The 27,280-nt window shown below is 44.9% G+C and overlaps 1 protein-coding gene across 1 annotated transcript in view; it reads right to left on the reverse strand.

The window, feature by feature from the left end:
• PDZRN3 (PDZ domain containing ring finger 3) overlaps positions 1-27,280 on the reverse strand; it is a 246,277-nt gene that overhangs the window by 16,722 nt on the left and 202,275 nt on the right. The window contains exons 4-5 of the mRNA XM_059161514.1: positions 11,374-11,621; positions 7,782-7,869 (exon numbers count right to left, since the gene is read on the reverse strand). Coding sequence (XP_059017497.1) covers positions 7,782-7,869; positions 11,374-11,621 — 336 coding nt within the window. The remainder of the gene's footprint in view (positions 1-7,781; positions 7,870-11,373; positions 11,622-27,280) is intronic.

Genomic DNA, 27,280 nt, shown 5'->3' on the forward strand with positions numbered 1-27,280 from the left:
AAGAGACACAGAATCTATACTCAGAAAACTATAAAGTACTCATGAAAGAAATTGAGGAAGACACAAAGAAATGGAAAAATGTTCCATGCTCCTGGATTGGAAGAATAAATATTGTGAAAATGTCTATGCTACCTAAAGCAATCTACACATTTAATGCAATTCCTATCAAAGTACCATCCATCTTTTTCAAAGAAATGGAACAAATAATTCTAAAATTTATATGGAACCAGAAAAGACCTCGAATAGCCAAAGGGATATTGAAAAAGAAAGCCAACGTTGGTGGCATCACAATTCCGGACTTCAAGCTCTATTACAAAGCTGTCATCATCAAGACAGCATGGTACTGGCACAAAAACAGACACATAGATCAATGGAACAGAATAGAGAGCCCAGAAATAGACCCTCAACTCTATGGTCAACTAATCTTCGACAAAGCAGGAAAGAATGTCCAATGGAAAAAAGACAGCCTTTTCAATAAATGGTGCTGGGAAAATTGGACAGCCACATGCAGAAAAATGAAATTGGACCATTTCCTTACACCACACACAAAAATAGACTCAAAATGGATGAAGGACCTCAATGTACGAAAGGAATCCATCAAAATCCTTGAGGAGAACACGGGCAGCAACCTCTTCGACCTCTGCCGCAGCAACATCTTCCTAGGAACAACGCAAAAGGCAAGGGAAGCAAGGGAAAAAATGAACTACTGGGATTTCATCAAGATCAAAAGCTTTTGCACAGCAAAGGAAACAGTTAACAAAATCAAAAAACAACTGACAGAATGGGAGAAGATATTTGCAAACGACATATCAGATAAAGCACTAGTGTCCAGAATCTATAAAGAACTTAGCAAACTCAACACCCAAAGAACAAATAATCCAATCAAGAAATGGGCAGAAGACATGAACAGACATTTCTGCAAAGAAGACATCCAGATGGCGAACAGACACATGAAAAAGTGCTCCATATCACTCGGCATCAGGGAAATACAAATCAAAACCACAATGAGATATCACCTCACACCAGTCAGAATGGCTAAAATCAACAAGTCAGGAAATGACAGATGCTGGCGAGGATGCGGAGAAAGGGGAACCCTCCTACACTGTTGGTGGGAATGCAAGCTGGTGCAGCCACTCTGGAAAACAGCATGGAGGTTCCTCAAAATGTTGAAAATAGAACTGCCCTATGACCCAGCAATTGCACTATTGGGTATTTACCCTAAAGATACAAATGTAGTGATCCAAAGGGACACATGCACCCGAATGTTTATAGCAGCAATGTCCACAATAGCCAAACTATGGAAAGAACCTAGATGTCCATCAACAGATGAATGGATCAAGAAGATGTGGTATATATACACAATGGAATACTATGCAGCCATCAAAAGAAATGAAATCTTGCCATTTGCAACAACGTGGATGGAACTAAAGCGTATCATGCTTAGCGAAATAAGTCAAGCAGAGAAAGACAACTATCATATGATCTCCCTGATATGAGGAAGTGGTGATGCAACATGGAGGCTTAAATGGGTAGAAGAATAAATGAAACAAGATGGGATTGGGAGGGAGACAAACCATAAGTGACTCTTAATCTCACAAAACAAACTGAGGGTTGCCGGGGGGAGGGGGTTGGGGAGAAGGGGGTGGGATTATGGACATTGGGGAGGGTATGTGATTTGGTGAGTGCTGTGAAGTGTGTAAACCTGGTGATTCACAGACCTGGGGATAAAAATATATGTTTATAAAAAATATATGTTTATAAAAAATAAAAAATTAAAAAAAAAAAAAAAAAAAAAGATTATATTAAGGCAATAGTTGAATCATGAGTTTTGAAGTAAAGAAAAGCCTAAAATAGTGTGCACAGTAGGTGCCTCAGAACTGAATGAAGGAGCTTGCAATTCCAAGGCAGAAAAAAGAAAAAAAAAAATCCACATGAACAACCATCCTGGCTGGGCCATGAGCAAGCCAGGCGGCCTTGGAAAAGTCACTTCACTTCTCTGAAACGTCTCAGCTATTCTACAGTTTCCCAACCAGATATGGTATATTTGGGGGCCTGAGCAGACAATTCTCCAAACTCACTGGCTGGCTTGTAAATTCTCAACATTGCATTCTGCCTCGAAGCTAAAGGCAGAGTCTTACCCAACTGAGCACATCACTGAAAGCTTAGAGGTTATCAATACATATCTGTCTGTGATGATGGAGATAAGATTTCAAAGAAGACCATTAATCAAACTGGTATGAATAATGTATTAGCATTATCTGGATTACAGCTCCCCCACCACTGGTGTCCTGTTGCTTTACTGGTCTAGATGGACTCTTGGATAAAAATGAACTGCTAAGCCTGACATTTCAGATGAAATTGAAACGATAGCCCAATTAAGAGAATTAATGGGGCCATTCCACCTGGGTGATTCAAGCTTTCTGTTTCAACGTCAGCCACTTTAATCAGAGGGGATCCCAAAGACTAATTTCAGTGGCTTATCCCACACCAGGAAGATGGGTCACTGCGGCATACCTCTACCTTATCGGTTCAGAACTGCTGTGCTAACATCTTTAAATCATCTCCATTGTCTATGGGTCTATGTGTGGGGTGGGTTACATGCAACACAGAGCTGTCTCTAGAGAGGCTGCACTTCCCTTTAAGAACCTTCACTGGAGATAAGGTAATGAGGCATTTATTCCTCCACTCTACAAATATTTATGGGGCATCTGCCATGTGCAGAGTATCCTAGGCATGAGGAGTGGAGCCATGAATGAGCTGGACAAGAGCCCAGCTCTCATGGAACTTCTGTTCTAGGTGGGGAAGCCAGTCAGTAAGTAGGAAATGGCACTGTTGGGGTAGGGATGTCCTAGACAGAGTGGCTGGAAAACTTCTCTGGAGGTGACCTGTGGACAAAAGATGGAGCCGGGTGGGGCCACGCTAGGATCTGGGCAAGTGCTCTGTGGGCTGAGAGCAGAGCAGGCAGAAGGTCCTGGTGTGCAGACGGTAGCACAAAGAACGGGCAAGTGCAGACTGTACTGGGACTAGGTGAGGAGGCCGACTCCATGAGGGCAGGGCTGACCAGGGAAGGCTTCCTGGAGGAGTTCTTGAGCTGCGCCTTAAAGGCTGAAGACAAATGGATAGATTGGCTGGGGTGTCCTGCATCGTCTCCAGCATAATCCCAATTCCCTGGTGATCTACTTCGGTTACTTGATGAAACCAGGTTTGGAGGTCATTTTAGTCTCCCTGTTGAAGCTGTAGCTTTTCTTCTCTTTTCTCACCCCAAAATGACATCATCAGAACACAACATAGGTGAGGGTAGTTTCACAGCTTGGAAGGGGGGGGGGCTACCGATAAACCGACTGGGAAATTAACATGCTAGATTAAGGAAAAAGCCTTCTTCAAACATCTATTTTCCTTCTTAATTGCCTTCAGGAAGATCTAGAGCAGGTGTTCAGTACCTGAAAATTTATGGGTAATTATGTGGCTGCTCAACCCTTGGGCATACTTGGGTATAATCCTTTTAGCTTTACACAGTTTCACAATAACAGGGATTTGACACTTACCTAAATACGATCATTTTGTGTGCTTTAAAAGACAGAACATCTGTTTTTCTCTGTGATTCGCTTCTATAATATCCCAACACACTCATATATTTTTCTCCTATATAATATCCACAGGACAAGTTATTTTTCAAAAGGTATGGATGTTGATCTCGTCCAACTCGGACGACGAGTGGTGCGTTGAGGCTGACCTCCTAACTCAAAACACACTGCTCTTTTTGTAATCTAACCCCAGAGTCAGGGGCGGGGGACGGAAGAGGATGGAACGTAGCCGAGACAGAGTGCGGACTGCTCCATGAAACCTGGTGAGAAGCATGGATGACAGGTACGTGCCAATCTCCCTAAAAACTCAGTCTGCTTCAGCAAACTCTGTTTTTGGCACTGAGGTTCGCTTGAGCCTCTGGGAGCTGACCAGACTACCGTCCAAGGACGTGCCTCTGCCACGGGGCAAAGTATTGGAGGTACACTGTTCTCTACGGGAGAGTGCCTCCCGGGAAGGGGCCACACTGAGCTTCCAGAAGACTCCATGCCCTCACCACAGGACTCAGGATGGGCCTCTTATCCCAAACCGCCAGGTTCACTTTGTGAGGTGTGCTTACTTAACAAAAATAACCTGGTGACATCTCAGCTAAGGACAAAAGTCCAGAAGTGAAAGCAACCTTCCCCCCTGGCATGCACCCATGACCATATTTTAGCTTTCTTAGATAGCGAGCTCCTGTCTAATAATCCTAAGGGCTTAGGAACTGTGAGGGACATGAGCTCCTTAAAGACAAGTAAGGTGGTGACTTCCTGATTTTGCATTTCCAGCTCCAGTATATTCTGTGTAACAGATGATCAATGAAAACGGGCAAGTGGAAATGAAAATAATCATGGACGTAAAGTCTCATGGTCTAATCAAAGGTCTAATGTAAAAGTCATCAAAGGTCTAATGTAAAACACTCAGCAAAAAAGAAAAGAAAAGGAAACTGGGGTTTCAGGGAAAATTGCAGAGACCTTTTCGGAACAGGCACTTTTTACTATCAAATTTTACTTTGTTTGCATTGCAAAAAAAAAATTAAATAAAACACTCAACTGATTTTCCAAATAACTTGGGTTGTTTGTCTCTGGTTTTTACTCATGAAAAGAAAGAAATCTATACAGAATGGAATGCACAACCAAAGCCTTGCTGCTTTGCTGCCCCCCCCCCCCCAAGCAAATGGAAACTTGGGACTTTTTTACCTCTAGGTGGGGCCCCTCCAACTTGAGTGTGCACTGAGGCACCGGGGGATCTTGTTAAAAATGCAGATTCTGACTCAGCAGGTCTGAGGGCCAAGACACTGCATTTCCTGCCATCTCCCAGGGGATGCTGTGCTGGTCCTGGCACCACACTTGGAGAAGCAAGATTCTAAGGAACTGTTTTAGAGTGGCTTCTACCAAAAGCAAGGCTGTTCATGCTGAGAAGGCTACCACCTTTAGGAAGATGGACTCCACCGTCTGGGCAAGTCTGAACACTTCTTTAACACTAGCTGATCTCCTGAGTAAGAGAGGTGCGCTGGGGCGAACCGGCCCCAGGCCCCCAAGGCCTCACTGGGCACCATCAATGATGCACACCAGGATTTGGTAACACTATCTGGGGTCCACTGTATATACTGTGTAGAACCTTTTGTTTATGGCAGTTGATGCTGATTTTCTGTCTGAGGCAGTCATAGTGCATTGCCTTTAAAATAAATTCACCTTAGTTACAATGAGTTGAGTTGGGTTAAAGCAGAACAGAAAGCAAACAGTGATCTTGTGGTATTCAGATACAAGAAAAAAAAAAATGTAGGGCAGAATGGGTCAAATGGGGCAGAAACTGTGGGAATTCTGTGACCTTCCAGAAAGCATCTACAAGCTCTTTTAGACATAAGCATTTTTCCAGGAAGAAACCCTAGGTTCTGTCAGGTTCTCTGAGGCGTTAGACACTAAAATAGATCACTAGTATGGAGTCGAGCTTAACAGTGTCCATGACTTACCAAGTCTATACCATATAGCCAATCTTTGAACAACATGGGTTTTAACCATGTGGGTCCACTTACATGTGGATTGTTTTTGATAAATACAATATAATACTGAAAATGTAATTTTTCTTATTTTCTTTTCTCTGGCTTACCTGACTATAAGGATACAGTGTGTGTTAACTGACGGTCTATGTCATTGGTAAGGCTTCTGGTCAACGGTAGGCTACTAGTTAAATTTTTGGACAGTCTGTTGTTAGACGTGGATTTCTGACTGCATGGGGGGGTCAGCCCTCCTAACCCCTGTGTTGTTCAGAGGTCAGTCAGACTCTGAAAATCTAGCTCCTGAGATATTTTATAGCTTTTTAAAGACTTCGACTTTATCACAGTTACATTGATCATCAAAATGTAGTGTTGTCCTATAACTATTATTAAATAACCTTCTTCTTGTAAAGCCCTATTCCAGAAAACTCTAGACCCAGGAAATGCTAAGAGATAGTTGGCCAAAGAGAAGTTGTTCGATCAAAAAAAAAAAAAAATTGCTGGGGTAATTTTGTCTGTTGTATCTGTTCCCCTTCATAGGACATTTACCATGCCCTTGAACATATCCATGACTGAGAAGTCCTCTGGAACCCAAATCTGTTCACTGTGGTTCACTCGACATTTCTCAAACACAGCTGATGTGGAACCCCATTTGCACACACTGTGTGTTAGTTAACATGTTAAGAACTAGTGTCCTGGGGGAGGCACTGGCTGCTCCATGAACTAGCCCTGAAGTCGGGGAGATAAGAAATCGTAAATAGGCAGAATCGCTGGTTTTCGGAAAGGCACAAGGCTACATTTCACACAGCATCCATTAGTGGGCGGCCAATACAAAAGTCTACAGTGGACAGTGTGCAGGAACGGCCACAATCTTGAGTCACAATGACCACTGTTCCACAGTGACCATAGGCATTTAGCAGAAAATTCAAATTTTCCAAACAGTGAGTCCATCATGGCTTTCATGCAAAGTACACCGATCCGTCTGTGTCAGGCTGTAGGGAGCAGCCAACTAATCCCTGTCTCTCTTCTGGCACAAAACCCCTCGGTAACTGTAAAGGAGAGCTCCAGGATCACGATCACCTTCCACTCACCCCCCGCCTCCGTCACTGCCCCCCAACCTACTCCACTCACAGCAACCCGTCAGCCTCACACGTGTTGGTGGGATGGCCCGGACGGCACAGCGGGCAGCCACGGTTGAGTAAAATGTTACTGGATTTTTCCTGGCTGGCCTTCCAATGGAGCCTCAGGGCCTACCCTTGACATCAGGAATCTTTCCAAAAGGGCCCCAATTATCCTAGTCTGTCAAGTCAGTTCTGAAAAAACTCTCTTATATTTTTCAAAAACACAGTGGGATACAGGAACCAATGTTTGCCCAAAAGTATAAACACATCTTGAAAGGTGACTTTGCTCTATTTTCCATCTCTCTGATTAAAAGACAAATGAGAGCTGGAACCCTGTAAACGGAGGTCCACTAGAGGAGGTGGGCCGGGGACTGTGTGAAACGTGACGGGGACACGGAGTGCACTTTTCAGAGGGGCCCTGAGTAACCCACAGACTGCTAAGTCACACTGTTGGACACCTGAAACTAATGCAACACCGTATCTTAGTTATACCTGAATAAGAATAAATTTAAAAGTGCTTAGAGGCCCGTGTGACCTCAGACATCATCTAGAATCATATCCAAGTCAGATATGGCCTCAACTTAAGCAGAGTTTTGGATTACCGAATTTTTTTCAAGCTCAATGTTAGAAACCATCGGGTAAGGCCTTTTGTGTTGGTGTGGGCAAGCACCCACTCTAATTATCCACCTATTCTTGCCTTTGAGTCAAAGTGGCCATGACTTCAAGCGGAGAAAAGGTCGGGAGCCCCCTGCAGTTACAAGAACGGGTGGAATTTAGAGCCTGATGAGAGGAGAGAACCTGAGTTCACAGATCCACAGAAGGACTCGCTACCCTGTCAAGAGATTTTAATTTAAAGAAAACCCCTACATTTCTGCTTTGGGGTCAGACTGTTACGTTCTCTTTTAAAAGGGGAACAGAAGGGGAAAAAGAGGCAGGGAAGAAAAGCCGAATTATGCCTTTAAAGGGCATGACTCAAAGTGGTTCTTCTGAAAGAAATCCACCCATAGTGGCTCTTTCGTTAGCATCCATGAACTACGTGTGTGCTCACAGAGACCTTGTTAGTCTCAGCAACGACTCCTAAATTGAGACAAGGACGTCCTTACCTCCAACTCCAGCTCCTCCCTGTCCATTTCCTGATGGATGCCGCCCATGTAGTCACTGGGGTCACAGTACTCGTGGGCCGAGGGATGCCTGAGAACAGAAGAGACACCTTTATGGCCTGCTTGTGGCTGAAAGTTGCTGCTTTCATTCTCCCCCAACCTTGCGGGCCTGCTGTCATGTCGCCTCTATTCTCACTGTCTTGCCCAAGTCCCCCTGTTCCGACCATGCTTCCCAGCAGCACAGGACCTCCCCTGTTAAACACTTCCATCCTCCTCAGAGAAGATGCAGGGGACAGCGGGATTGCCTCTATTGCTCCCAGTGACCATCCTCTTGCCGACTAGTCCCATGAGTCAACAGGCCTCCTGTCTCACTCAGTGTCTAGGCAGCGGACACACTCCTCTCTCCTGCTTATTGCTTCACTGTTAGATTTTGTCTTTGGGGAGAAAAGGCTGGACTTCAGGCAACACTGATATGTGCTGGCCGCTGAGTCCAGTCCAAAGGGCTGGGACAAAAACTATGAGGCTGTCATCTAGGACAGTGTCTTTCCAAACTTCTGTGATTGTCCCATGACAAGGTAGGTTTGACATGAAACCTGAGTACGCACATACGTGTACATAATGAATGAACAAATGCACCTACATGCACATGTGAAAAGCACCTGTATTGGAGGTGACATGCATACACACCACTGCTCAGAGGACGGAAGCTTGAGTCTCTCTAGGACAACATATGTGAAAACCTGTTTCCAGAAGCCACGGCCTCTTTGGGACCTCCAGGAGCCGAGGCAGTGGGGATGGTACAGGCTCGGTGAGCAGCTCTGAGAGGGGCCAGACATGGTGGGAAGGCTTCAGCCTGACGGTTGCCTGGGGGCTTAGAGCATCTTGTCCTCAAAGGTCAACACAGCCATCAATGGGCTTTGGTCTTCCCTCCCGGGCACTTAGTTTTGAAATACCAGATCAGACACGAATGGCTAAACAAGGGCTGGCTTTCAGTTCTCTGGACCTATCCGGTAAATATCCTGCCAGCACTTAAGGGGCTTGTAGTACTGAGGACACTGCCGGAAGGCCTGGGCTTTCAAGCATCACGTTAACGCTTCCCTTTCTGTCCCGATGCGCACTCTTGCCCTGCTCTGATCTTCGGGCCAGAACCGGGAGAGGCCTGACCTCTGGACTCCACTGACATTTCTCAAGTTGCCCCTGGGGGGTAAGTCATGTCATGTTAACTAGACTGAAGAGGAAATTAAGGGTTTGGCTTCTAAAGGGCCCATCACGGTGACAGTTCAACATCTGAGAGGCAGGAGTGGCTACATAGCCCTCATCAATACCGAGAGGCAGTTTTGCTCTATGAAGTCAAAGGACTGGCTGAATGATTGTGTTCATCGAATCAGGCAATTCTTTCCCAGGAGCAATGGGGGGGCCACAGAAGAGTCGTGTGGCTAAGCGCTGGGCATTGAGGTTAGACAGACCTGCCTTTCAGGCACTGCCAACTTCAGCTGAGGAGAAGGGGTGCCTGTGTACTTCCCCACCACACGGGAGGGGCTGTCGTCTGTGCACACTCCTGTGCACGCTGAGCACGGATGCCAGAGAGGGGAACCCCTCATCCCCCGTCCCCACTGTCAGCTGCAGCTGAAATTACTCTGTCAGGCCTGGGGAATTAGCCCTGGGCTCCTGTGACAGTCAGCGGGAAGACCATGGGATGAAAGGCAAGCCTCCGTCCGGAATCTGGAGGAACCACAGGGAATGTGGACTCATTCCAGCTACTGAGTTACTATCTGAAACCCAACATGTAGCACCCAGATGTTCGCCCTGGGAGGGATAAGATGCCCTTGGAATGGATAAGGAAGATGTGGTCCATATACACTATGCAGTATTATGCCTCCATCAGAAAGGACAAATACCCAACTTTTGTAGCAACATGGACGGGACTGGAAGAGATGATGCTGAGTGAAATAAGTCAAGCAGGGAAAGTCAATTATCATATGGTTTCACTTATTGGTGGAGCATAACAAATAGCATGGAGGACAAGGGGAGATGGAGAGGAGAAGGGAGTTGGGGGAAATTGGAAGGGGAGGTGAACCATGAGAGACTATGGACTCTGAAAAACAATCTGAGGGGTTTGAAGGGGCGGGGGGTAGGAGGTTGGGGGAACCAGGTGGTGGGTATTGGAGAGGGCACGGTTTGCATGGAACACTGGGTGTGGTGCAAAAATAATGAATACTGTTACGCTGAAAAAATAAAAAATTAAAAACAAACAAACAAACAAAGGGTTGGAATTTTCAATCCCCCTCCACCCCAAACTCTGGGTAAGGGAGAGGGGTTCGAGATTGAGTTCAAGCTCCACAGCCAGTGATTTAATCAGTCATGGCTAAGTAATGCCTCCATAAGAACAACCCAAGAGGAAGGGATTGGTGAACATGGAGATTCAGGGCCAGTAGTGTGTATGGAGAGAGCACAGAAGGTCCACACCCTGTCCCTAAACCCTGCCCTACGAAACCCCTCCATCTGGTTATTCCTGAGTTACATCCTTTTACAATAAACCAGTAAACTAGGTACTAAAAAAAGAAAAAAAAAAAAGATGCCCTTGGAAATAAAGCATCACGTCAATGATCAGAAGCAGGAGCAAGACAGGGAGACCCAGGAGTGACTCTCCCATCACCTAGAGAGACTCAGGTGGGGAAGTGGACATCCTGTCCTCACACAGGCAAAATCACACACTATGAGCTCTACGATAAAGCAGATATCTTCTCAGAAGTGGTCTCTCTCAGAAAATTTCTCGCTCTTCATTTTTTCCCTAGATGTTTCATCTCACTAACTCAATGAACGATTCTACTCCCTCCTGAGTGCTTACCATATGTCATGCTGAGAACTTCCCACACACTGGGTGCTATCACCACTTTTCTTATATTAAAATGGGGATAAAGTAAATTGTCCCAGCTGCCTATAGCTAGTTATCAGTTCAAACATCAGTTTCATCTGATTTGAAGGCTCCAAGCTCCTCTCTCTCTCTCTCTCTCTCTTTCTCTCTTTCTCTGGCAGGAAGTAAGGTAAGAGGAGAGTCATGTGTAAAGTAATTCATTCAGGATGCCGGATCGCAGCTGTTACTTAATCGGTAAATGTGGTATTTATATGAGGCACGTGTGGGCTTATTAACACGGATCCAGGTTTGAAACGAGACCCAAGAAAGCAGAACGCACACCCTTCAGGGCTCTCTTTACACTCCCGACTCACTTTGTTGTCTGTTTAAGAGAACCATCAGCATTCCCTCTAGTTAGAACACAAAACCTTCACATTGCCATTTGCGGTGATTAAATTTTAGTCTGAAATAACTTTTACGACATTTGTAAGTAATTTCGTTTTTAGAATATAATTTGAATAACTCCGCTCCAGGGCTATAATAAAGTAATTAATATGTCAGGGCGGTTTTGAGCAGGACTCAATTGATTGCCTCTATAAACAATAAAGTTAAACATGAGCAACTTGGAGGAAAATTGTAAGACCCGCTCATGTTTTCCACCCCATGGAAGGGAAGAAAACAACGTCACTGCACTTCTTTACCGAGCTTAACGGATTAGTGCCACAGGACCATGTGACTTACTCCTCTGGCAGGAGGTAAGGATCCAGCACAGGTGGCGTGGGAGAGGACATCTTGGTGAGCGCCATGATGTGCTCGAAGGTGATGTCCGTCTGGGTTCCCGTGTCTACCAGCTGCGACTCTGACGGAGGCGTGAACATTTTGGTCCGAGGCGTTCTCCTCAACACCTGTACCACAATGGGCTCCTTGGCGGTCTTGAAAGCTTCCACAGCCTGGTCATGGGTCGCTCTGGATAAGTCTTTACCGTTGACCTGCGGAAAAACATATTTCCAGCTTAGTCAAGCAGAAGCTGGAAAGACTGCGCCCGCGGGGAAGCAAGCTAAAATGAAGAACCTGATGGTGTCAGAGAATTCCAACTCTCCCTGTTTTAGGTTTCTTTCCTAAGGAATGCCTGGTAAGATGGGAGTGAGTTTCGAGGGATACAGATCTGGCATCAAATGATAAACCTCACAGTGGGGAAGTCTTGGCTTCCTCCCGGAATGTCTTTCACACGGTATCATCACCTGCTAATCTTGCCTGTGAGAGAAAAGAGCAGCCTCCGGGCTCAGAGCCTTTATCAGCCAATAATAGCTAACTAGAAATTAATTACATTGTTATGCTTTAATGGGGTTTATTATGTCAGGTGACATTAGCTTTGCTTTTATGGAAGTGATGTGAAGTTTCCTTTTTAAATAAATTGCTTTGCTTTTTTTTTCTTTTTTTCAAAGTCAATCTAATATATTAAGTAAATGATAATCCGGGCGATAGATGGACATGGCAGGTGTCAACCTGGTGCACGGACAGCTGGCATTCTGGCCGACGTGGGGAACCAACACTAGCTTCATACGGTCCTGTTTCCCACTGTGTACAGCCTGAGCCACCACCGCATCCCCCGTGCCTTTACTTACAGCGTGTCCACAGTCCACCGCAGGACTGACCCCAAGCTACCACTTAACACTTCCCTCAACACAGTCCGGGAAGCCGGCAGAGCCAACGTTATGCTCATCTCCCTCCCCTAACAGCTGCCGATTCACCACATGAGCCCACACAGCTCGTTAGCGGTGGGTCACAACTTTGTACCATTGGCAAGAATCCTGGATGCAGCATCCAATCCGCTAATTCAACGTGGCTATCTTTAGCACAGCTTACACAAGAGGAAACAGAAGCCAGAACCTTACTTCTAGAAAAGGAAGTCATTCCAAGCAACCTCTTAGTCCAACTCATGAATTTACTTTGTCCTCCTCCCGTCCCCCACAGAGAAGGACTAGGATGTTATGTTCCGGGAGTTTGGTAACGTCTAGCGACTACACTGCAGAAACGGTCCCCAGCTCATAGTTCGGTATTATTCCCCAGGCGGTCGGTTTGCTTGATACAAAGTGATCGTACAGAAACCATACTCTGTGGGCTGTACCTCTGCAAAACTTCCTGAGCTTCTCAAGTCTCCGGAGAGCAACACTCACAAGCTCGTGTCACTTCACATAGGCGTTCCTGAGCATAAATCTCTTAGACTGATGCTCCCCTGTTTCAGTAGGCATGTTTTTAGTATTTATTTACAAATGTCAAAATGAACACTGAACCTTTCCTGTCCGGCATACGCTTCCTCCCCTTAACCCCGCAGTATCTTGTACTTCAAAGCACAATAACAATTAGGTCCCAACTCTGAGGCAGAGAGCATGTCAGTTTCTCTTTGTCCGAGCAAAACACAAGTATTGATCAGGCAGCCGTTTTTCTATTTTTGCTAAGCCCCTCCGCTCCGGCCCTGCAGGGACAAGAACTCTCAGGACCGCGGATCTTGTAAACAACTGCTGGGTTGAAGAATAGATGTGAGACTCCTTCCTTGTAATGAAGCCCAAGTGCATCACGCCGGCGGAGATTATTAATGATCTGGAGTCGATCTACTTAAGTAATTTACTTGCAACACGAGGGACTTGGATAGAACAAGAACTCTGGGCTAGGAAATGACTCGAGTGTGCCAGGAAGTAGGAGAACAGCTGAAAACACTGAATTCTTCCATCCTCTGCCCAAGAGGCCTGGGGACACCAGGGTTGAACCTCACAACTGTCTTCCCCCTTCTCCTTCGAGAAGAGGACAAACAGACACAAAGGAATTCTTTCTAGTTTCCAAACCAGCAGACTACCTTGGCCCCCTCCTTGCTCAGAGCCCAGAGTGCCGGGGGCCTGGGTTGGGAGGGAAGGGGAGGGGGCGTGGTTGAACAGCGACTTGGAGATCTGTGAGATTCATGCTGCGGTAGAACTCTCTGAGCCCTATTTTCCATTACTGCCTGATGCCAAGGGTCAAATACTACAGGAATGTGCAGTGTGAGAGTCAGACCGTCTCTGGGTTAAATTAATGCCACAGATAGCACGCGTAGGAGATGTGGGCGTGGCCACTGCCAGCTAGCCCAGCTGTCTCCTGCCCTCGGTAGTCACCAGGGATGGCTTGTACCAGAGGCAGTATTACTCCCAACCATCACGTGAAGACTTTTTTTTCCCCTAAGTTTTTATGTATTTGCGAAAGAGAAAGAGTGCGCATGGGCAGAGGAAGGTGCTGAGGGCGAAGCAGACGCTCTCCTGAGCAGGGAGCCCCACTCGACTCAGGGCTCCACCCCAGCACCTGGAGATTATGACGTGAGCAGAAGACAGATGATTGACTGGGTCACCCGGGCGCCCTCAGAAATGAAGACTTTTTTGAAAGCATCCTGCAAGTTCTTGTAACCTGTGGTTTCTCTATTCATACATAAATACCAGGGCTTTTGCCAAAAGGGAGTGAACATGAGATTTTCTTTCAGGATCCTTCTAGTTGCATCTAAAGAAGAACCCATCCTAGGAGTCAACTTTTTACATGTACAATCAGGTCTTCTAGACGCAACACCAGACAGTGGTAGCTACCTGGTCCACAGACAGGTCTCCTTGCCTCACCTTCCTCTCAGCTCAGGAAGATGCAATTTTTTTTTCCTTCTATCAGATCAGAGAGCTTTCCCTCCTGGGGAGCCTGCGGTGTGGGTTTGATTAACTTTGGCTTATTACGGTGCTCTTGTTCCCTTACTGATGGATTTAGGCATAGGCATGCAACACACTTCTGGCTGGTAGGAGACCATGAGGAATCTGCTAGGGAGCTTTTGAAGTTTTGTTTGTTTTTAAAACAGGTAGGGATGGCCCCCTGCTGCCTCTGGGCAAATCATCTGCATGTGGTGTCTGGACCCCTGGGAATATGTTGGGATCATGTTGAGAACCAGTTTCTGGGGCCAAATTAACAACATACTGAGGGATTCGGAACAGAAAAACTAAGCAGCTGGGGTCTCAGATGGTTGCACTCAGCAAACGAACTAACCAAGCTTAGAACCTCCGAACCCCAAATTTCTTCTCATATTTATTACTGAATTCCTCATACATCGACCATTTTAACTTCAATCTTCACTGCTTGCAGCCCAAAACATCCCAGTAGGTATGACTATCACAGAGATGTACTGTAAAATTAGGCAGGAATGTTACTACCTATTACTTAGGTAGATTTTATAAATCAATGCTACAAGACGGAGCAGATATTTAAATGGTACCTAGAAAAAGAAACGCAATGGACCCACCTGAATCAGTCTAAGCTAAGAGGATTCATGGGGGCAAAGAGCCGCCCTGTGTCTCTATGCACAGAATTCCAAAACACAAGAAGGCTTTTCTGAATCCGTCCCGTTGTTGGTATTATTCGAAGGTGTTGATGCAACGACACCCATCGCATCTCTATTACCTGGAGTGAAGAAAGAGGGCAGCAAACCCAAGGAGGGCCTGGGATGTTGGGGTGACCATGAAATGGCCTCTGGTCCCACTCCAGGAGGTCACCGCCATGCTGGGTTCCCCAGAAAGGCATTTCTGACACCTGTGCCCATGAGAACAACTTCAGAAGCCCCGTGTCATGAGTGTATGTGAATCAAACACAGTTCTGTTGAAACCTGGGCACAATCTAGGTGAGCTCCTCCTTCTTTAAGTTACAGCTCAGGGATGGAAAGCACAGGTCTATAAGGGTGAAAGAAGAGCAGGGCTGGAATCCTGCCTGTGGGCTTTGAACAGCTTGACTATTCCGAGTCTCACTTACCTCGTCCACAAAATAATGTAATTACAGTGTTGTGCTATTAAGGTTATTATGAAGTTTAACAAGATAATCTACTTAGAGTGACTAACATGCAAATAATAAGAAATTTACTAAGATACCAGGGCTAATGGAGATCCTATACCAGAACAGTCACATTTTCCCAGGAGAAAATAATCTATAAATCAAAGAAGCAAAATGCAGCCTAATTAGGTAGTCTTAAGAAACATATGTGTACCCAGGAGCTCCCTGCCCATCTCCTGTTCCTGGACTACCAACATGCACGTTAATACTGTAGAGTCCTCAAGCTGGGATTCTCCAGCGAGGGTTTGAGGGGGTGGTAAGAGATAAATTTTGCAAGACTTGACCCACACAAGCTTCTTGACAGGGTATTTTAGGGATCATTACATTCTCTTAAAGGACAAGAAGACAATGTGGGAGTTTACCATCCTAGACGATCCATTTTTGCAGCCAAATTTGTTTTGAATTACCTTGTGCACATAACACTTATTACACTGTCATCTTGGAATCACATCCCTGAGAGCCTTCGCGAGGGGTTGACGCCGGTGCGCTGTCAGCCACCCGAGAATGACAGCTTTTATTCCCGGGATTAGCATTACAGCTACATTACACGGCGCGGCCGTGATGATGGCTGCAATTACAGAGGGAGTGCGCCGCAGTGCTCATCCGGTGACGTTTGGCCCGGGCACGTTAAATATCATTAACTCGCCCAATTGAGCAGATTGCTTTTAAAACAGTTTATGCAGCTCTAAAACCAAGTAAATGGAATGTTTTGGAACCAGAAATGCTGATTGCAAACTTTATCTTTATTATAAATTAAAGGCTTAAGTTATTCACCTAAGGCTCCGGCCGGTCCCTCGGGACTTAGGTGCAATTATGGTGAAAATCCAATCAGTCTGTCTCATGGCAAACATCGCGGCCACAAACATGACATGACACTAAGGAACCCTCGAGAGGTCCTTTAGCGTAAGGTCTCTTGAGACAAGACAATTACGCCGTGGGCATGGAATGATCCCTGAGTGGCCCGGCTAACGTGCTTGCTGCTCTCTGTATGAGGCACCTTGACGGTCTTTTCCACAGCCCTGAGAGGTGATGCAAGACTGGGGTGGGGTGGGGCGGATTTTCTACTTGGGGGCAGATCTCACGGACAGTGGGCTTTGAACCCCTCGGTCCATCTTGTAGTCATTCGATCCCCGAGAAAGTATTTGCTGGGGTTATTTAGACAGGATGCTACTCAGGAGCATTAAAAATGAGGCCCCAGCATGTGTGAGCCACTCAAGAATCGGCCAGAAGGAATGTGTCGTGGACGGCATTTTTCCAAGACACCTGGTAAAGGATGGGACCTGCTGAGGTGGCCGATTTGCTCTCAAAGACTACACATGCTGGCACACAAACTGGGCCCATAGCCCAGAGAGAAGCCAGACCACTGCTGTGTACCTAGAAATGCCATCAGTGCAAGTCCTGTCCTGCACCTTTAGTGTCGCCTTCCAAAAGACGCTCCCAGAAAGCTTGAAGGGTGCCCTCCGACCCAATGGTGAGCAGTTCAGGATACCTGAATATGTAATATTTGGAAAAGACATACCATGCTGTCTCTAAGTTAGAAAATATGTATCTATTTTTAGGAAGACATCTGGTTTCTGAGGTTCGAGGTACCGCAGTCACCTCTCTTTCCACCGTGTGTGCCAGCCACCCCAGTGGAAAGCGCTAATGCAATTTTAAATCCAGCCTACTCTCAATTATGCCGCTGGCTAAAACACAACTTTTATAGGGTTCATTTAATTAAATACAGGGGCAGGGATTTCATTCTGTAAAATATCACACCTATGTTGTCGAACTAATTAAAACTTAGATCCCACTGGAACCAACAGACAATAACAAACTACAATACCAAAAAGTAAAAGGTTTTAAGCTCTGATTTGGGTTGAAGCAAAAAAACATTTTTTTTTTTCATTGAGGAAACTTCTTGTGTGTTTTCATTTAGTTCAAATGTATAGTCTGCTCTGGGGCTGGATAAAGGGAAGGTTAACTTATCTAACATGTAGACATTATGTTTAATAAGAAGGAAGAGGAGTCTTCATAAATAAATGGTGTTTAAATTAATGTATTTCTGGGGCACCTGGGTGGCTCAGTGGGTTAAAAAGCCTCTGCCTTCGGCTCAGGTCATGATCTCAGGGTCCTGGGATCGAGCCCCGCGTCAGGCTCTCTGCTCAGCGGGGAGCCTGCTTCCTCCTCTCTCTCTGCCTGCCTCTCTGCCTGCTTGTGATCTCTCTCTGTCAAATAAATAAATAAAATCTTTAAAAAAAAATTAATTAATGTATTTCTGTGGGAAGTACTCACTTTCCTCTGTGAGGTCATGTATAAATAGATTACTCTTCTGGAGATCTGGAGATCTCAGTTCCTATGATGTAAAAACTTAAATCTGTAGGAGGACATTTGATTTCTAGCATGGACCACACTAGAGTTTGTCCACAGTAATTTCTAAATGCATCCTGATGTTAATTCCTCAGGTTTGGTATTTCTGTAACTGGAAGATTCCTCACCACCTCTGACTTACTACATTCTGAGTCACTTGAACAACTGAACTTACAGTCTAGGTAGTTTTCCTGTTATGTCTAACTTAAGTATCTCGCATTTTAAAATCCCTTACTTTTTTTTTTTTTCTAAATGGAGAATATTCCTGGTGATAGCCTCTGAATAATAAAATGGATGACAAGTCCTAAAGAGAGGTAAAAAGTCACGTATGTTCTTAGTTTTTCTAAAGGTAGTATTAGTCCTAAAATTATAAAATGCTTTCTTCTCAGGTTAAAAAAAAAAACTACCTTAATTGACAATATTTTGTTCATTTCTTTTTGGGAGCCTTGATGTCATCACGCCGAAGTCCCATTTTAAGTGATCACATCCAAATGTCCATTAAACTATGGCGTATCTGAACCACTCAGCAACTTATTAACATGGACATTTTTACATCATCTTAAAGGTGATAATTTAAAGAGGCAATTCAACCTGTTATAGGAAAGTCCAGTGTCGAGTACTTGGAAAGAAGGTATTTCTATCGCTAAATCTCCCTCCTTTCGAGGACTCCTAAGCTCTTTGGAACATGTCTTCTCTAGTCCAAGGAATGGCTTCAGGTTTAAAGCCAGTTAAATATGGCCAATTATATTCTGCAGCCCATCACTATTCACTCCTGGGAGACATTCTTCCAAATACCTCCAACCATCCTTGCCCTTCTGTTATTCTTTATGCTCATCTGGAAGAACCCACACCAGCCCTTATGGTCCAACCATCGGCTTGTTGTCCACTTCCACACAGGAGTTTAGTGATGTTAATTCACACAACAAGATGTCAACAAGTAGATTCACAGCATTTTCTTGATGTGCAATCACATAGTTACTTTTCTTGCCTGTATTTTCTCACCAGGCTCTGAACTCCACGAGAGCATGAATGGTGCCTTTCGCTCCCTGCACACCAAGACCTCAGCACAGCAGCTGGAAGGCAGCAGACTTGCCAGCAGGCCACCAGAGTGACCTCTTCACTTGTTTGCAGACAGTTGCATCCCCTCACTGGGCACATCTGCTACCATTTCATGGTCCTTTCTACTCTTAAACCAAAATTCAACATTTTCTGCTCTGTGGTCTTCTATGCTTAGCTAAGCTAAATACAAATCTGGTTGAGTTTCCTATAGAATTTCCACATGTCAAATGTAAATACAATATGCCTTTTGTGTTTTTCACATACATACGCACATATTTAGTGAGAAGCATTTTCAGTATAAAATGTACACGGCACCATTCTCGGTAGGACCGACATGATGTCAGGGGTAAAGTATCCTCTGTTGTTTTGGAGAATGTAAAACGTGAGGCCCAGAAAGGTCATGGAGTGTCTGCGAAGAACCAAGGTGGCTCTACCCAAGCTTTCCTGTCCTCTGTGGGTTCTGTATTTATTGTAGGAGACAAGGTGGGACCACTTCAAGTGAAAACACGGAACCTCCCATATAGGGGAAGGAGACAAAAAAGACCAAAGTTACGGACCTCACAGAAAATCAGAACATGTGAAAATGCAAAATTTCTTCTCCCCTCCCTATCCCCCTGCCCTCCTCCCTCATATCCTGTCTCTCTCCTGGATCCCTGCTTAGGGTTGTGCAGACTAAGCTGTGAACAAGGTGTCCAGACAAGGAGGGGAGTGGGTGAGCGGGCTCAGAGGAAAGGGAGCTTTTTTCTAATCCCCACTGAAGTGCTGGAAAGACTGACCATGGTCCCACTTGGAGCTGTCACCGGGTCAGGAGTAGGAGGTGTCATGGACGCACATGATGACCTGGCCTCTGGACACTCAGAGGGGACTGCATGGTGGCTCAGCTACCCCAGCCCTACCCCAAAAGGGTTGGAAAAAGGTCTCTTCCCCTAGCACCACCGTGCTGCAGCATCCAGGAGAGCAGGCATGATCTTTCCGGGCTCTGTTGCTCACCTCGCCATCTGATGAGAGCCCAGAGGAGTGGAAGTAACGTGCAGGAGTTTGGGGCACTCTGGCCATGGTCATGTCAACAGTGGTCCTGTGCTCCCTCGAGGACGGCCACTATTCTAAGCACGGCACGTCTACATACTCAGCTGATCTCCCGTGAGGGAGATGGTGTAAAATGACCTGTATCTGACGGATGAAATCAGGAGGCCAGCGAGCATCTGTGTATCTGCAGACCTTGGATTCAAGTGGCCAGTGGCTTCTAACTTGAATCGGCAGATGCAAGTTCAGAGCTAGCCGTGCTTCTTTTTACAGATCCGTTTTATTGCATTTAACGATCCATATTGGCTTTACCCCCTACTATCAAAGCAATACAGCCACTGCTCAAAGGAGAAAGGCGTGGTTCTGTTTTTGCAAGCATCACACCCAAGGCCTTGTGAAAACCACTTTACTATGTCATTTCCATCTCCCTGGTGTAAACTTCATATCGGTCTCATAAACAGACCTTGTAAATTTGTTAGCTGTTTTCCTCAAAGACGAGGGCAGTGATTAGGATAAAACTCTACCCTCCAGCCTCTCATCGTCAGAGAAAAGGACATGTAGGAAGACTCCTCCATGAGAATGATCACTGTCATGCTGAAATTAAAATATGATGTAAAAAGAAGTGTTTAATGATGTTTCATGTAACCACGGGCACCAAAGTTTCAAACAGGATCCTAATGGAGATAGCATGGAGGGGCGTAAGAACAGGAAAGAGTTCTACACAGGGTCTGACCGCCTCAGTTTAAATGTAAGCTGTGTCACTTCCCTGTTATATCGTCTTGAGCAAGTCAACCTCCTGGTGACTTAGGTTTCTTATCTGTAAAATGGGTCAACAGGAGGACCTAACTCATTGGTTTGTTATTCAAATTCATTAGGCCACACATAGAAAATCATTAGAGTTTGTGCCCCCACAGAGTGCGTGCTCAATAAATATCCGGTATCTTTTATCTTCATTCATTTGAAGATTTATTGGGGGAACCCATAAGTGCCAGGCTCTATGTCCCACTGAGAAAGTGGTGACCCCAAAGTTCAGTAACAGTGGGTAAGAGTGACCAGTGTCTGGGCTCTGGAGTGAGACACACATGAGTCTGAATCTCTGTTCTACCATTTACCACATGTGAGACCGGGTAAATTACTCTACCTCTGTGTGCCTCAGTGTCCCCCACTGAAAATGGAGGATATTAAAGTAGTTACCTCCTAGGGTTTCTGTAACCACTTAGCAGTGAAAAGTAAAGCTCTCAGCATAGTGCTGCATGTCAGCCATTGTAATAAGGTCCTGCAAACTCGGACCCATTTTCCCTGTGTCTCATCTGTGAATGGAGTTGTGAAGATTCAATGTGAAGAAAGTCTGGCTCAGGGTCAGCGCTTTTCACAGGAGATACCAGCCCCCATGTGGTCCTGGAACATTCCAGCTGCCAAATTTCAGTAAAAAACTTTAGTGCAAATAAACTGTATAAGAACATCAATAAAGGGGTGCCTGGGTGGCTCAGTTGTTAAGCGTCTGCCTTCGGCTCAGGTCATGATCCCGGCGTCCTGGGATCGAGTCCCTCATTGGGCTCCCTGCTTGGCGGGAAGCCTGCTTCTCCCTCTCCCATTCCCTCTGCTTATGTTCCCTCTCTCACTGTGTCTCTCTCTGTCAAATAAATAAATAAAATCTTAAAAAAAAGATCAATAAAAAAGATTTTATGTTACACTCATGTCTATGGGAAAGACACAGATGGATTTGTAGGGGGATCCTAGTGTCCATCTCAAGGATCTGGTATTTGGAACGATTTGTAGTGCATGCTGCTCTGGGCCAGGCCCTGTGCTAAATGCTTTCTATGCATGAGCCCATCCTATCCTCTCAACAGGGTCACTGGTGAGGTCAGAGGTGTGTCCCATGTTTACTGATGAGAAAAAAAAAGCCCAAGTTGCTTAAAGCAGCATCTGAAAAATAGGGCAGCTCATAAGCAGTATATATGGGACTTGAACCACATCTGCCCAAGTTCAAGCATATGTGCTATCCCTCTTACCGCAGAGCTGCGTAGCTGGAGCACTGTTGTCTGACCCCAGCCCAGAGGTAAGATGAGGTGGAAACAGGATGGGAGAGCAGAGTCAAAAAGAGTCATCATCACACGGAGGACAAGTGAGCCTCAGAGGCGAAACTCAAAGCTCTCATGAGGAAGTCAAGTTCCTCAAAGTTCCTCACCCAAGAAAGACATTCACTGTTGGTATCTTGGGCAAATGGGTGAGCTGGGCCACATGGACCCAAGGCGGCTAAGCCAGCTGACTTTTCCCAGAAACTCCCCTTGGTCATGGGACATGTTTACCAAGCAGAGTGAGAAAACACAAGTTCTCACTCACCCACCCCTTCCTACTTATCTGCAGAGAAGACGAAGGCAGAGGAATCTATTTTCTTTTCTCATTTCTTTTCTTACGAAGCTGTCCCTTCAAATTTTAGCATGTTTGTCCTACACATGACCTGAGGCATTTTGTGAAACCCCAGTGATGGGACACCATTTAAAATGGTCCAGCTAGGCGGAATGCAATGTGAGTCTTGTGTTAAAACAGAAAACTCTTGAGCGGTAATAAGAAAACCAGTAGCACAGGCATATTGAAGCCCATGAATCTTACAGAAGCCAGGCCAAGAGAACAAATTTTGCAAGAAGCTCTCTGACCTTAATGACCTCTGTCTTACTTATTCCTCTTGATAAGACAATGAAATTTCCTAACTATCTTTATATAACACCAATGTCAGTAAACAATCTGATGCATGCCCGGACAAATGAAAGCTAAAGTCATGCACTTGACAGAATTTCCTGGCTCTTGTGGATCTGTGTCTCAAGTTTTTATGTCACTTCAACAGTGGTTTGGAACCTTTTTTGTTTATTTTCTGTTTTCTTCCAAGAAATAAAATTGTGACATATAGGGTATAGATAAAAACTAATTTTTTGCTTCTGCCCTGCAAGCCAGTAGTAAAATTTCCATGAAAATGACTGGGATAGAATCCTTAAAGAAAATGCTGTAAATGATTGCCTTGTGGTCTTAGCAGTTAAAGCGAAGTCCATTGAGAAGGGCCTAGTACAAGCATGAAAATGAAACTGGCACTGGATGTTGAGAGAATGGGCTAGTTTTTCTTTTGTTTTCACAGAAAATAATCATTAGTTGGCTTGTCCACAATTATCTTCCTCAATAAATTATTATATATCATCTCAAACACTTCTAATTTACTAAATAGAATTTTTAAAAGATCCACACCAGAGAAAAACCAGAAAGTATGGCTGGGATTTGAAATACAATTGAAAGACTAAAAGGCCCCTTGATGTTAGGGATCCTACTTTTTACCTCCTAGAAACATCAGACATCATCATTTATTCAGAATATTTTCTATGTACCATGCACTATGCTCAGTGATTTTATATTCAATCACTCATTCATGTGTTTATTGATCTAATAAATACTGGAGATGACCATGTGCCTGGTATCCTGCTTGGGGTTGCCAGTGCACTAGTGAGCAAAACCAGAAATGAGAGCCACCCATTAAGTTCACAGTCTGGTGAAGGAGACAGAGCTAATGATCCTGTAACAGAGAAGGAAAGAGAACCTGGCTGGGTTTGGGAATAAGGCCAGTACTGGGATGAGGGGGGAATCCTCTGAGGAAGAGTTGTCAAGCATAAATCAGCAGAATAGACAGGATTTACATGGGTGAAAAGAGAGAAGAGCATAGTCCAGACAGAAGGAGCAGCATGTGCAAAGGTCCTGTGGCTGGAAGAAACCTGGCACAACTGCATGAGAACAGGTAGAATATAGACTGTTATGTGATAGGACTGGAAGGGTAGGCAGGTACAGACCACATTGACCACTGGAGGCTACAGAAAGGACTCTGACTCTGAGACAACTAAAAAGGGGTAGGTGGAGAACTAACCAAAGAGGATACATGTTCAGGTTTGCCTCTTAGAAACATGACCCTAGCACCTGGCCGCTCTGTGAAGACTGCAGTGGCAGAGACTATGTAACAGGTGTCTGTGGTGGCCCAAGGACAACAAAGAAAGATTTAGGAAGTGGGACCCTTTCAACCACCCTTTGAGTTATTTCCATTTTCATAGGAAGCTGAGACTCAAAAGGGTAAGTGACTTGCCTAAGGGTCACAGAACTACTAAATGTAGTTTGGGGAGCCTGAACTTGGTTTCTCAACTCCAAAAGAGCCTGCTTTGCTAAGATAAATCACTAGGGGTGTGAATATCATGACAAAACACATCCAAGTAGCAAATTTCAAAAACATGAAATGAATAAGGATTCAAGCAGGTCCTAGGCTTCTCAAGAATTTTCCTTGTCCTACTACAGACTTCCAGTAATATCCTGGGTTCTAAATCATGGTTCCTTCTTGGGGCTCCCTCCCAAGTACATGGTGAGGGCATTGTGTTCCCATCCAGTGGAAGCTACCATTTTGTTGGAGCCTCTGCTTCCTATGACTCTGGAATCCTACAAGTCTATTCTTTGGCTAGAAAACCATAATGAGGTTAGATTATAGGTCTAGGAATGGTTTATTATGCCAACGGGTTAGAAAAGCCACTCAATCTTATATTTCAACAACTCTTTTTGCAAAATGGGACGCATAGTCCTCAGCTTCAGCAGGGGAAGACCCTTGCTCTGCACATGATCTTCCCATATGGTTGGTGTTCTAAAGCTGTTGTAAACCATATCTAATTATACAATTCCCAGATTTTTAGTTTTTTTTTTTTTAAAGATTTTATTTATTTATTTGACAGAGAGAAATCACAAGTGGGCAGAGCGCCTGGGTGGCTCAGTGGGTTGAGCCGCTGCCTTCGGCTCAGGTCATGATCTCGGGGTCCTGGGATCGAGTCCCGCATCGGGCTCTCTCTGCTCAGCAGGGAGCCTGCTTCCTCCTCTCTCTCTCTGCCTCTCTGCCCAGATTTTTAGTTTTAAACTTTATTGGGTGTCAACATTTCAAAATCATATTATGATGGGCAATTTTCAGCACTTCTAGTACAAAAATTTTTCCTGATCTTCTTTTCCCTCTTAATTATCCCCAGGAGGAAAATTGCAGAATTGAAGTCTGCAGTTAGCAGGATGGCCCTTGCTACTCAAGCATCCTCAGAGTGGGCGGACAGGCTCTGGGTTTTATTTTTCTAACTCGTAGCAACAGACTCAGTTTGGAGAGGGATAGTGCGTGTGTGTGTGTGTGTGTGTGTGTGTGTGTGTGTGAGTGATATAAAGTCACTGGAACAAAACAAGAACAATTCATTGCTTATCTAATCGATGTGCTTAAAGCACAAAAACTAACCTCTTGTTTTGTCCCGAACTATGACAAAATTCTCTATTTTTAATTGCAAACTGTTGCTCGATTTGTTCAGGAAAATTTTGGTTAGAGGAAAAAATATGTCTCTCTCCTGCTGGGTTGAGATAGATTTCTAAATTTAAATACAATTTCTAAAAGACAAAACACTTCATCCTACGAGCTCGTACTTCATCTGTCCTAAGTATAAGAATATTCCGTTTAGGAGTGTTGAAATGCAGTAAAGAACCTAGATAGATCTCTAGTGAATTGCCAAAAGATTCACAGTTTGCAGATACCTTCCCCTGCGACCAGAGACAACTTTGTATCAAGGGATTATATACATTCTCGTCAAGTTCTCTCGGCTGGAGTATGGAGTTACCAATTGATCACTGTGAGACATTAATGCAGAACTCTGGAAATACTGGCTTTGAAAGCAGAACCAATGTAAGTGAACAGGAATGATGGCCTCTGGAGGTGTGGAAGGAACAGAAATCGGTAAGATTTAGAACCTTTATGAATCAAAAATAAACTTAAGGTGGTACTTCTTTCTCAAAGATTTATAAATGTGATTTATAAATGGCACCAAAAGAATAATGATGACATCCTGGGATATTTATCACCTCTAAAATAGGGACTAAAATGACTCTTCCTCTCAACTTCACAGACACTGAGGGCTTTAAAATATGACCACATTATCATAATTGATCTTCGCTTTTTTGGTGATTAAATTCTGGGCCATGAGAATGGCAGAGTAATTGCAAGAATGAGCTGCACAGGACTCCCAGGATGTAGAAGGCCCATGATAAGTTTGTTGATCCTAATGGAAATAACAAATAAGAGATGCTTATGGAAAGTATGAACTTGGCCTTTCTACACACAATTCCACAATCCGCCTGCTCCCGATAGTCTGCCAAATGGTGAGAGGAAGAACTATGCCCCCACATCTTTCACCTCATAAGAACGCTCGACTGTTAAAACTTCTTGACTTCCTTTTCTTGCTCTCAGTTTTGGTTACAGGGAAGCACCACGTCCGGGGAGTGGGTCCGTCAGACATCCGCTTGATTCTTGGCTCCAGCAGGGGACACAGAGGAGATGGACCCCTTGCCTGTGGCCGCTTGGAGAACTTTGTTTAGATGACAAAATAACCTTGAGTGTGTCTCAGTGAGGTGAGCTGTGGAATACTCCAGTGAGAGGTTTGGCCAAAGCCCAACTATGAAGTCTCTCTTCTACTGTCGAGTTGTTAGTGAGTTTTAAGGAAGAAGCTAACAGGGTTGTTTTGCTGAGAGGAAGGAGGATAAAACCGTTTGCAGGGCACAGGAATTAGCATGTGGACTCCCGTCCCTATGACAGAGAAGAACCTGCAGCATTTTCCAAGATGATTTATTAGACATGGGTAGAATTTGCTAGAAACCTACCAGGAGCAAATCATCTGGGAAGGAATTAATGATCCAAACACAACACTTGATAATGCAATTAGAATATGAGGAAATGTAGGGGTTTTCCAGAGAGAGGGAAAAGTAGGGAGGCAGGGAGGGGGACAGAGAGAGAGAGACAGACAAAGAGAGGGAGGGAGGTGGGGACTTTGGGGAGGGGAGAGAGAGAGAGACAGGAAGGAGGGAAGGAAGGGAGCAGAGAGAGACGCAGAGGGAGAGAGAGAGAAATACGTATACATGATTTTGATTATGTCAAAAGTAAAGCCAGAAAAAGAATCTAACCACAAATTTCTGAAAGAGTGAAGTTGTCAGAGGGGAGAAGGAGAGGGCTGGGGTGCGCTCTCTGGCTCTTTCCGTCCAGTATAGTTAGCAAGTGTGCCCAGCTGAGTGGAAATGCACTTGTGGCTACGTTTCAGCAAAGTGGTGTGTGGGTCTGAGAAAAAAAAAAAAAAAAAAAAAAAAAGCAGACCCCCGGCAGCAAAAACAGGGACCCCCATCATGGAAAGGCAGAGCACAGCGACGGGACACAGTGTTTTTCTTTAGATGCTGGAGGCAACGGTAAGATTTCTTCCCCCTACTTTTGTTTGGGTCAGGGATTCTTTTCCTTTAAACCTTTTCTTAGCTG

This window comes from Mustela lutreola, chromosome 2, assembly GCF_030435805.1.
Source record: "Mustela lutreola isolate mMusLut2 chromosome 2, mMusLut2.pri, whole genome shotgun sequence".
NCBI lineage: Eukaryota > Metazoa > Chordata > Mammalia > Carnivora > Mustelidae > Mustela > Mustela lutreola.